This window comes from Camellia sinensis, chromosome 12, assembly GCF_055761805.1.
Source record: "Camellia sinensis isolate YWXY chromosome 12, ASM5576180v1, whole genome shotgun sequence".
Classification (NCBI taxonomy): Eukaryota; Viridiplantae; Streptophyta; class Magnoliopsida; order Ericales; family Theaceae; genus Camellia; species Camellia sinensis.
Window position 1 is genome coordinate 160066701 of NC_138972.1, and position 11063 is coordinate 160077763.

General features: G+C 32.3%; 1 protein-coding gene across 1 annotated transcript; it reads right to left on the reverse strand.

The window, feature by feature from the left end:
* Positions 1-4394: 4394 nt before the first annotated feature.
* On the reverse strand, positions 4395-10092 carry LOC114258725 (putative F-box protein At1g67623). The gene is made up of 3 exons (XM_082896640.1): positions 9671-10092; positions 7857-8022; positions 4395-5177 (listed from the first exon to the last, which is right to left on the reverse strand). Exons 1-3 carry the CDS (start codon positions 9844-9846, stop codon positions 4755-4757), a joined length of 765 nt encoding a protein of 254 aa, XP_082752766.1. The 5' UTR covers positions 9847-10092; the 3' UTR covers positions 4395-4754.
* Positions 10093-11063: the final 971 nt, after the last annotated feature.

The following is an 11063-nucleotide window of genomic DNA, read 5'->3' on the forward strand; positions in this document are numbered from 1 at the left end:
TGTGGCAATACAACAAGCTCTGAAATCATGTCAATAATGCTACCAAATCATGCACCTAAGGTGAATAAAGCATGCTAAAGGGCTTAAGGTCCAAAGCTAGTCAAGATGCTTGAACTAAGGCCATATCAACCAAGTCCCACAAGGCCAAGATGACTAAAAATAGACTTAGGGCAGACCAAAATAAGACTAGGACATGCATGGAACATGGTCAAAACATGCCAAGAAATGGGCCCAAAACAAAGGGCATTCAAAGCCACGAAAGGGAGCATTGCTCTACACCCACCCCAACCAAACATGGCATGGATTATGTGATGAAAAACAAAGTTATAATACATCCAAATGCACCCCAAAACCCACTGATATGGCAGCCCAAAGCCTCAAACACATAGGCATACACCAAGGCCCTAACATGGAGCATAAGATCACATCTCTTCAAGGCATCGAAAGGGTAGCAAATGCAAGCATGTAAGCATAAAACATGGACTGAAATGGCATAATAAGTGATTCCAAATCACTGAAATGGCCTAGGTAATGCAAGCTAATGACTCACACACTTAAGGCTCGGAAGCCAAAATGCAAAGAGGCTATACCAAACATGGAAAACATGATCAAATCAGCACCCAACAAACCTTAAGCATGATGAAATATGACCAAAAGCTTCATGAAGTCAAGCTAGAACATGCAAGCATGGAGGTCTAAAGGCAAGATGCATTTTTAGGCAAAATAGAGGAATACAAGGCAAGTATATTATGCATGTAAGGGGTCAATAAACCAACATAGAACAGAGGTAAAACATGCTAAATAAACTCCAAATAACCTCTGAAACAAGACCAAACAAAACTAAGCATGCATGCTACCCTTATGAGCCAAAAACATGAACAAATGAGACACAAAGGGAGAGGGGTGTCCCTCCCTTATGCAAGACTTCAAAACCTCTTCTTCACCATTGAAAATCCTCTGGCTTTCAGTGGTGAGAAAGCCAATACATGAAAGTTACAAAGCCTCAACAAAAAAGGCACAAAAAGGGGCCAAACAAGGTCAAAGAGGGGGAGGTCGACCCCCAACACCAAAGTGGCCTTAATGAAACATCTTAAGCATGAAAAATTAGAGTTTTTATCAGTTATACACAAAGCTCAAAACAGAATGCAAAGTGGGTTAAAAGCTAGGGCAAGAATGGGGAATATAAAGTAGCTATGCTCACCCTTGAAGAACACTTGAAGAACAGCAACCTCAGGCCTCTTCTTCTGATCAAAATCAACTGAAAACTCCAAGAACAAACTCTCAAGACCCCAATAACCCAAGTATGGTGTAATACTGGGTGCCTTAGTGCAAAACTAAGAACAAAACACCCTTTTAGGCCCTCTCACACACACAAATGAAGAGAGAGAGGGAGATATAGAGAGAGAGTGGTGTATATATGCTATATAACTCTGATTTACTGAATCTCTTCAAAGGAGAAGGAAGGCTTCCTTTTATAGAGGAAGACAAAGGGCTAAGCTTCTAAGGGAAGCTAATACAAAAGGGTCAAGGGGTCAAGCTTCTAAGAGAAGCTAAGGCGAAGGGTCTAAGCTTCCTGAGGAAGCTAAGGCAAAGGGTCAAGCTTCCTCAAGAAGCTTGAGCAAAGGGTGCAAGCTTCTCCAAGAAGCTTGAGCAAAAGGGTGCAAAAGGGGCAAATCCTCCATACACGTGTATGGAGGACAAGTCCGTGCACTCCAACTAGCACAGCTGGCATGCACCATGCCTGAAAAAGGCAAAAATGAGGTATCGGCCAGAAAAGGAGTCAATCGGCCAAATGAATGGTCGGCCGACCACACAAAAAGGCCGATACACCTAGCAGAAGTGCCGACCGACCAAATATTTGGTCGGTAGAAAAAAAATAAGGCCGGTGGCATCATGCCACGGCCGGTGGGTTTCAGGGATGGCTAACAAGCCTCTTCCCACCCTCAGAAGCACAAAACACAAGTCCTTGGTGCAAAACCAAGCACAGAACAGGCAAGTTAAGAGATCCTGAGGCAAGGCGCGCGGCCGAGGCCTCCGGGAACTCAAAATGAACACAAACATGGATGATCACCCAGCGTTCAAATGGTGACGTCCAAGTCTTGAGGACGGTCAAAAATGGGGTGTCTACAGAACCCTATGCTTAAAGACCCGAGGTAACACATGCAGCGGGAAAGTTACTGAGGCACTTTGCCTCAGCGCCACCGTTTCTAATAACTTCGGTTCCGCCACCATCCAAAGTTGCTGAGGAAAAGAAAAAGCCGACGCAACTAAGTTGCAGAGGCAACACTTGTGATGGCCAAGTTGCGGAGGCACTTTGCCCCAACGTCGCCATTCTAAGTAATATCGGTACCATAATCATCTGGAGTTACTGAGGGAAGGAGAAAATTGAAGCAACTAAGTTGCAGAGACAGTACTTGCAGCTCCCAAGTTGCGAAGGCATTTTGTTGGCGCCACTGTTTCTAATATTGTCAATCTTGTCATTTGAACTTGCCACGGGAAATGACTGCCGCAGCAAATATAGCCGCGACAACCAACTTGCGGAGGAAACATCCCGCCAAGGTGATAGCAGCCTTTGGGAAAAGCTTCCCTTCTGCAAGTAGAGGCTAATGCTTGGCGCTGATAGTAAGCCCCAAGACATTACTAGCATAGGGCTGACAGCAGGTCCCAAAGTTCATTTAATTTGGCACTGATAGCAGGCCTCAAGACTTACTGGTTGGAACGGATAGCAGGCTCATATATACCAATTTACCGCGGCGATCCCACAAAGATGGGAGCAGGGTAGCCCAAGCATAAAGGACTCCATTTCCATTACTCAAGTCACGAACCTACCTTAGTCACACATGAAGGACTAAGGAAACCCCCTTAGGCTTGGTACTAAGGCACAGCATGGCTGATAGCAAGCTTGGCTGTGGCCTTCGCCCTGGGAAGCTAGGGAGTTTGTGATTAGGTGGCTAACGGTGAAGGCTTCGTTGAGGTGAGAACGAACATAGTCGATAGCAGACTAATAAAGTCCGGAGAATGCCTTTACTGGCCAAATAGAACTAAGAAGGCAAGTGTAGCGGCAAGGTTCACCACTGCAAGTGCACTTACTAAGGTTCAGGTTGAGAAGGCAAGTGCAGAGGCAAACACTCCCGCTGCAACTGCACTTGCTAAGGCTTAAAAAGGTAGTTGCAGAGGCAAACAGATAGTACACAGTACATGCAGAGAGACACGTGGCACCTTCAACCTGGTGGCTCAAGGCAGAATATTCTATGTGATCCTCTGGGACACATGTCCTCTCTCTATTTGGCCACTTGGTGTCCTCTTGGTACCAAGGAAAACCTATGAATAGGACCCATTTCCCAAGGTTCAAAAGAGGAATTTTGGGGATTTGGGGGAGATACTGCCCATTTTGGTACTACCATATATTTCTTCTTGAGCCACTTGCTTCACCCTCACCCAACTACACACTCTCCAACTCCCAGATAGTTGTTGTTACTCATTCTCCAACCATTTCCACCATTATTGGACCATTATCATAGTTTTGCCTCTCTAATCACCTCTTTAACCTTAATCCCCTTCAAATATTATTAACATCAATGTCATGTCCAATACGGATATTTAAATTAGTCATTTTGTATGAAACTTAATTTTTGTTAGGATAATTACTTGACAATGGTATTAGACGGAAAAAAATTATAAATTAATAAAAATATTTATAATATTAATTACTAATATTTGTAATATTTTTTGTTGGAAAATATATTTTATTGACACCATGTCAATATAATTCTCCCATTTTTGTCTACTAGGACAATCAGTCATACAACATATAATTCTTCCACCATCAAATGGATAACACATTGCGTTTTCACCAGGGTGAGTCAGGTTTGAATCCTGGGAGGCACGCTCTCTCTCTGGGACTTTGTATTGTAATCTGATCAAAGCTTAGTCTCTTTTGTAGTGCATAAGAATGTCAATTGGGTGCCTCGGTGATGAGTTTTTTCCTATGGGTTGAATTAAATATAACTAGCAATTAGTTACTCCGGAACCAGAATCCACGAATATTATGATATTCCATGAGTCTTTTTTTTTGGAGTTCAAAATATATATATATATATATATATTTCTTCCATTTTTTTTATAATACAATCGGTTATGCTTATGAAAGGAAATGTTTGAAATTCAATTTCATCATCAATTTTTTTTTTTTTTAAATCATTGTCAATTAAAGAAAATTAATAACAGCCATTTGAATTTTGGATAAAAAAATGATCCTTTCAACTCACTGAGTTCGATCACTAAGTTAACATATAGGTCTATGAATATCTAAGGAATATAAATTTAGCAATCTTTCATGACAAATCTCATGGTAATTAAAAAAAAAAAAATGGTGTCCCATTGAAGCCATAGAGTTGAACATACCATAATCATAATTAATTAATAAATAAAATGATCTAAACAATCTTAGGAAGTAACATTGCAAAGCAAGTTTGACTTCTTCATTTCATTTACAACCTTGACAACTTATGTTGTCATCTTGTTCTTCCCGGCCTCTCCTCCATGTTTCTCCCACTTCTAACAGTGTTGATTTTTGTCTATATGTTGTACTATGTCCATCTATCTTTATTCCAAGGCCTATTTTGGACAGGGTTACTGTCCAAAATAGGCTTTAGAATAAAGTTAAAAAATCAATAAACTGACTTTTAACCTAGTTACCAAAAGAGACCTATATTTGATTTCTGTATTTATATAGCACAACTTTTATTAATAATCTAAACACTCCTACCCATTAACATGTTACAGAACAAGTTGACTTCTTTATCCCATTTACAAGCTTCACAACTCATGTTGTCATCCTCTTCTTCGCGGCCTCTCCATGTCTCTCTCACTCTGATGCTTCGAGTTTTTCCATGACAACAGAAATTTGTTTGTTGGCTAACCATATGATTGTTGATCCACATTGTGTGAATAATGGCTTTGATTCTTTCTCTGCACTCTTGGATTCTCAAGCTCTTTGAATTTGAACAAGTATTGTTCATGGCATTTAGAAGCTTTAGGCCTTGTTTTGTTGATTGCCCACCCCTAGAGAGGAGGATCATACCGTACACGTATGAGGCCTCCACGTGTCCTTTCTCTGCTGCTCTCTTCAAATGCTCTAGTCCTGATTCCATTCTCATGTGGCTGAAGTATTCCACCTATAATTTTACAATTGCAGCAATTAAACACAAACGAGATGTTAAAAAAAATATCGGATGATTTTATTTCAAATGTGAGGCTAACTATACATAATTGAATTTAATATTATGAATAAATTTCTGAACAATCTAATTTTCTAATTTTTTGTTACATATATGAATGTTTGTTTTCTTTTCACAACTTAAAATATGTAAAAAATTGGTGATTTTTAAGTTGAACGGCCAATTCAAAATAGACTGGCACATAACTACTTTCTATTATATAGAGATAGAGTCTAATATATTATTTGAATCATTTTTCAATATAAAAAATTATTCTAGATACTCATAATTTAATCATAAAAAAGTGTCAATAATATACATGATAGCTTGACAGGATCCATAAGGCCCTAAGAAATATTTTTATTTCTTAGTATCTCACATTTTTTTTCAGTAGAAGTGGACCATTATATATGTTGACCTGTACATTTTTATTTTTTATTTTTTCTAGTTGAACTTTATATTTGCTATGTTAACTTGTATATGTTTAATATTTTTTTATAATTTAATTATGTAATGTGTAGGTTGACTGGAAGACAAATGGAAACTCAATGATAACACTTTGCAACTTGGCCCTGTTTGCTCTTAGGATATAAACAAATGGTTGGATTGGATATCATGTATTATGGGATTCAAATATTTTTTTATTTGTAATTTTTTTTAGAGAGTATATAATATACCATGGAATTATATATCCCCAAATTGGTAGATATAAAATATCACCTCCCCTTGTTATATCATATCCTATAGGATGGGATAAGAATTAAAAAGTCAAATTTACCCTTCTTATCTACTTACCCTTCTAAACGCTTTCCATTTTTCTTTATATTTTTTTTATAAATGCTTTTTGTTATATCTGAATAATCCTTCATTTTCAATGTTTTTTGTTTTATATGTTGCTGATCTGGAAATCAATGAAGCCTCTATAAACAAACAAAAATGATTTATTTATTATTTTTTTTTATAAATAATGATAGATCTGATATGATTGTATATATATGACAAAAAAAAATTATTTCTCAGAGTTTTTATTTACTTTTTCATTTTTATGGTTGGTTGATGTTCTAGATGAATGGTTTGAGACATTTGTTTGTTTAGGTGAAGAGTTTAATTTTTTTTTTATTTACATAAACCAAATATATATATATATATACAAAATAAGACTCTTCACCTAAAAAAATATGATTGTTTACAAAAAGCTGTTGTTTTTAGAATCAAAATACTTGTTTAAAATGGGTTATTTTATTTTATTTTTATTATCAGATTAGCGTTAATATAATATAATTTTTTTCAGGGGAAGAAATTGTTGGATTTAATATGAATATTTGATCTGTATATATTAGCATTAGTTATGAAGTGTATTCTTTCCAAATCTGTGGCAGTGGCCATTGATCGGCATAAGGGCAAGATGGATATTAACATAATGTTATGAGGGCAATTTTAGAAATTCCTTACTATATTCTACAATTCATTTTGTAAAACAAACATAGATGAGATATATCCAATATTATATATCAAGTCAATAAACATGAATGGTAGAATATATTATCCAATATCTATATCTTATTCATTATATATCCTGATTAAATCTCACAAAATATTATATTCGTTATTTTATATTCAGTAAAACAAAGGAGTATATGTACGTGTACCTAAGAAAGAGAAGTATATGTCGTTTTGTCCCCATGTAGCTTTCCATTGAAGTATGAGATACCCAAAACATTTGTAAGAGATACATATTTAAGCAACCAAATTATGTAATGACTTGTGGCATGAAATATCTTAGAACCAAAAAAAAAAAAAAAATATATATATATATATATATATATATATCTCATTGCTTGAGTGAAAGATTCACGCAAAGATTAGTCAACAATGACAACTAAATATATATTGAAGTTTTGTCACATTTTTTTTATATTATATTATTTACTCTTTCAATAAATAATTGTTCATAGTTTTTAATCAAAAGTTATCTGATACTAATTGTACGGAAATTGAGGGGCTCACCACGACATAACAACACCAGTCTAGTTCTTTGAAGAAAAATTTTAAAATCCACAAGCATAACATTATGAGCCAACAAATCTTGTCTGAAATTTATATTAATTTAAATTTTTTTATTTAATGTAAGACTCTTTCTTCACATATATTCTAATAATCAAATCATCAAAAAAATTTCCCACTAAAACTACGTTGGGTTTATCAATTTGGTGAGAGAAAGAAAACATATAAGTAAAATATGAATAAAATATAAATACATTTCGTATAATTTTTTTTTTTCTTTTCAAATTCATTCTCAAATTTATAAAACCAAGATAGCCTAACATATCATATAATATTGGAGGTGATCATGGAATGGAATCACATAGCAATCACGTGTAAGTTAGACTAGAACAGCTTGGGGGGTCATGAATGAAACAGAGAGGAGCAAGAGCATTAATTCTAAGGTAAGCAACCTAATAATATTATTATTTTAAAATTATGATATCACTTATTATACATATTATAAATATCTAAAACGTCTTACATCATATCATTTATTAACATACTAATTGATATATCAATCAGTGAATATAGTATTATTCAATAATATAACATGAAAACATGTGAGGAGAAGAGTAGGTTAGGAAAGAGTACCATTCCTTGTCTGTACAATGCTTCTGGGTTTCCACTTTGTATGCACCGATTTAAGAACAAACTCACTTCTTCACGTTTCAGCCATTGACGAATCACTGGGAATTTCTCTATTGACACGTGTTGTAGTATGTAATTCTCCTCTGCGACTCCTAGAAATTCTTTGCAACTGTCATTACATTACTTAGTTAAATACGAGTTAGAACCAAGATAATGAAATAGATATCACATATAACTATATGATTATAAGTTAGTTTTTTTTTATTCAAATATTATTTAAGTTAGTGACAAAACAAAGAATGTACCTAATCTCATTGTGCATTTTCTAGGTGACCTTTTAGTTTTTTATAAATTAAAAAAAAAAAAACGTGTAAAAACATAGATAAAATAATTTGTTAACTTCTAGTAATTTTTGATATATTAATAAATGATATGATATTAATTAGTATATTAATAAATGACTCCTAAAATTATGATATAGTGATTTGTTAACGTCTAAAATTATATTATATCATTTATTAATATACTAATTGATATATTAATAGATTAAATATACTAATTGCTAATGTATTTGACAAAGTAATGTAATGACAGTTGCAGAGAATTTCTAGGAGTCATTTATTAATATACTAATTGATATCATATCATTTATTAATATGCTAAAATTACTAGAAGTTAACAAATTATTTTATCATTTATTAATATACTAATTGATATCATATCATATCAAAAAATAGATAAAATAATTTGTTAACTTCTAGTAATTTTTGATATATTAATAAATGATATGATATCAATTAGTATATTAATAAATGATAAAATAATTTGTTAACTTCTAGTAATTTTAGTATATTAATAAATGATATGATATTAATTAGTATATTAGTAAATGACTCCTAGAAATTCTCTGCAATTGTCATTACATTACTTCGTTAAATACAGGTTAGAACCAAGATAATGAAATAGATATCACATATAACTAAATGATTATAAGTTAGTGAAAAACAAAGAATGTACCTAATCTCACTCGGCATTTTTAGGTGACCTTTCAATTTTTATAAAAAAAATAAATAAATAAATAAACGTGTAAAAAAAAAATAATTTGTTAACTTCTAGTAATTTTTTGATAAAAATATTTTGTTCCCAAACATTCCATAATTTATGGTTCATGTTCAACACATGTGCTATGAGACTTACACTATGAATAATTTTGAACTACACATTATTATTTTTCTTGATTTTTTTTTTTTTTTTTGTGTGTGTGTGTTATGAATTCTTGGTGTTAACCCTATTCTCGATATTTATCGTTGTTTGTCGTGAGCAATTTTTGCATGCAAGGAAAATATTGTCATGAGCTCTTCTCATTGACTTAAGACAATAAAATTTTTATTATATTTATGTCGATATTTTTAAGATAAAATTAAGTATTTATAATTGGTGAAAAATATCATATGCCAACATGCAATAATTTTTTCATTTTTTCGATCAATATTTATTCGTTATATGCGAGACTAATTATTATTGTACTAGAGCTTAACAATTTAGACAAAGGAAAATATTTATAAAAAAAAAAAAAAAAATAGTATGTCTTCAAGATTCACAACTTTTATATAGTAAGGTTTACATTTAAATCACATATTTTTCTCCATATTCTTAAATCTGTAACTTAAAAGAATTTATAAAATGAAACTTTTAATAAATAGTCTACCCTTTGAAGTCATACAAAAACGGCAGAAACAATACAGTTGAATATAAAATTGATGACATTTTAAACTTACAAAATATCATCATTTACCAATATATTGATTGATACTAACCATAATTTGGAATTGAAGAGGTCGGTGAAGGAAGAGGAGGCAACCATAGCTAGAACTTCAACCAACAACTCCACCGGCAGAGATTCAATCCCACCTCCTCCGACGCCGACGACGATCTTTTCTTGTTTTTCTTCTTCAATTGATGATGATGATGATGATGATGGAATTACAAACATGGCTTCTTTCTTTCTTTCCAAACAATTAAAATTCAAACTCGTATAGAGTAATCAAATTTAGAAGGTGGGGATTGAAGGATTGATGGTTGGTTGATAAAAAAACAGAGGTGAATGAAAAACCCCGAATCTCAACCGCTCAAAAGTAGCAGAGACAACGCTTTACCACCTCTCTATATATATATGTAAAATAGAGGTTGAGTGAGAAAAGCTTTCAAAAACGAGTAGGAAAGGGAAACAGAGAATTTTACAACTTGCTAATCAACCAATTAATTAATAGGAGGATCTCTTTCTGTCTGTTTGGGTAATGAGATTATTACGGTTCTGTTTTAATAATTTAAATTTTTTTATTTTACCAGATACTTTATATATTTCATTTATAATAAAAAAAAATTAAGTCAATTTGATAGTTGTAACTTATTTAATTTATTATTTTTTTTAAAGTATAATTTTTTTTTTTGATTAAGAGCACGATAAATTGAATAAGTTATAGTTATCGGATCGATTTAATTTTTTATGTATTCAATAAAATGAACAATTCAAATCATCGAAACGGTACTCATGATGGGCCTTACGAGTCCAACCAGTGCTGTCTATTCTAAAATTTGGACTGCAAGAGATCCTTTTCCTAATTAATAATACTTGCTATTTTCATACTCTTGTAAAAAAGTAAAAATATTTATAAAAAAAAAGAGTAAATTATAAATACTTGAGATTTAATTAAAATACATATTGTTCATATGATTTTAAAAAAAAATACAAATATTTCATTGTTAGAATTTTTTTATTTAATAGAATTAACTCAAACCAAAATTCTTAACTCTATCCTATACAATAATAAAATTACCTGAATTACTAATTGAAATAAATTTTTGAGATCATTAAAAATTATTAATTGAATTGATAATTTATTAATCAAAGAGTTATTTATTATAAAATTAGAAACTCTAAGAAGAGTATGTAATTTCTAGTACTATAAGAGGCAATTAGTATTTAAATAAACCTCAAATTTTATATTTATAATTAGTATTAGGGATTTGGGTGGGCCACTTTTTGGTATTTTTTATGAATCTTAAATAATTTATCAAATTTTTTAATAAACCTCTTACATGATTGTGTGACTCACACAAATTCATATATATATATATATATAAATCTCACACCTATATAAAAGATTTAATAAATTATTTAAAATCCCTAACCTAACTCAATTTCATGTT

What these genes read in the sequence shown, in the direction of transcription:
- LOC114258725 (XM_082896640.1), bottom strand. Translation starts at nt 9,846, where the DNA reads ATGTTTGTAATTCCATCATCATCATCATCATCATCAATTGAAGAAGAA. An exon ending in CTCTTCAATTCCAAATTATG is followed by an intron (nt 8,023 to 9,670) that starts GTTAGTATCAAT and finishes ATGTAATGACAG; the next exon opens with TTGCAAAGAATTTCTAGGAG. An exon ending in CATTGTACAGACAAGGAATG is followed by an intron (nt 5,178 to 7,856) that starts GTACTCTTTCCT and finishes GTAAAATTATAG; the next exon opens with GTGGAATACTTCAGCCACAT.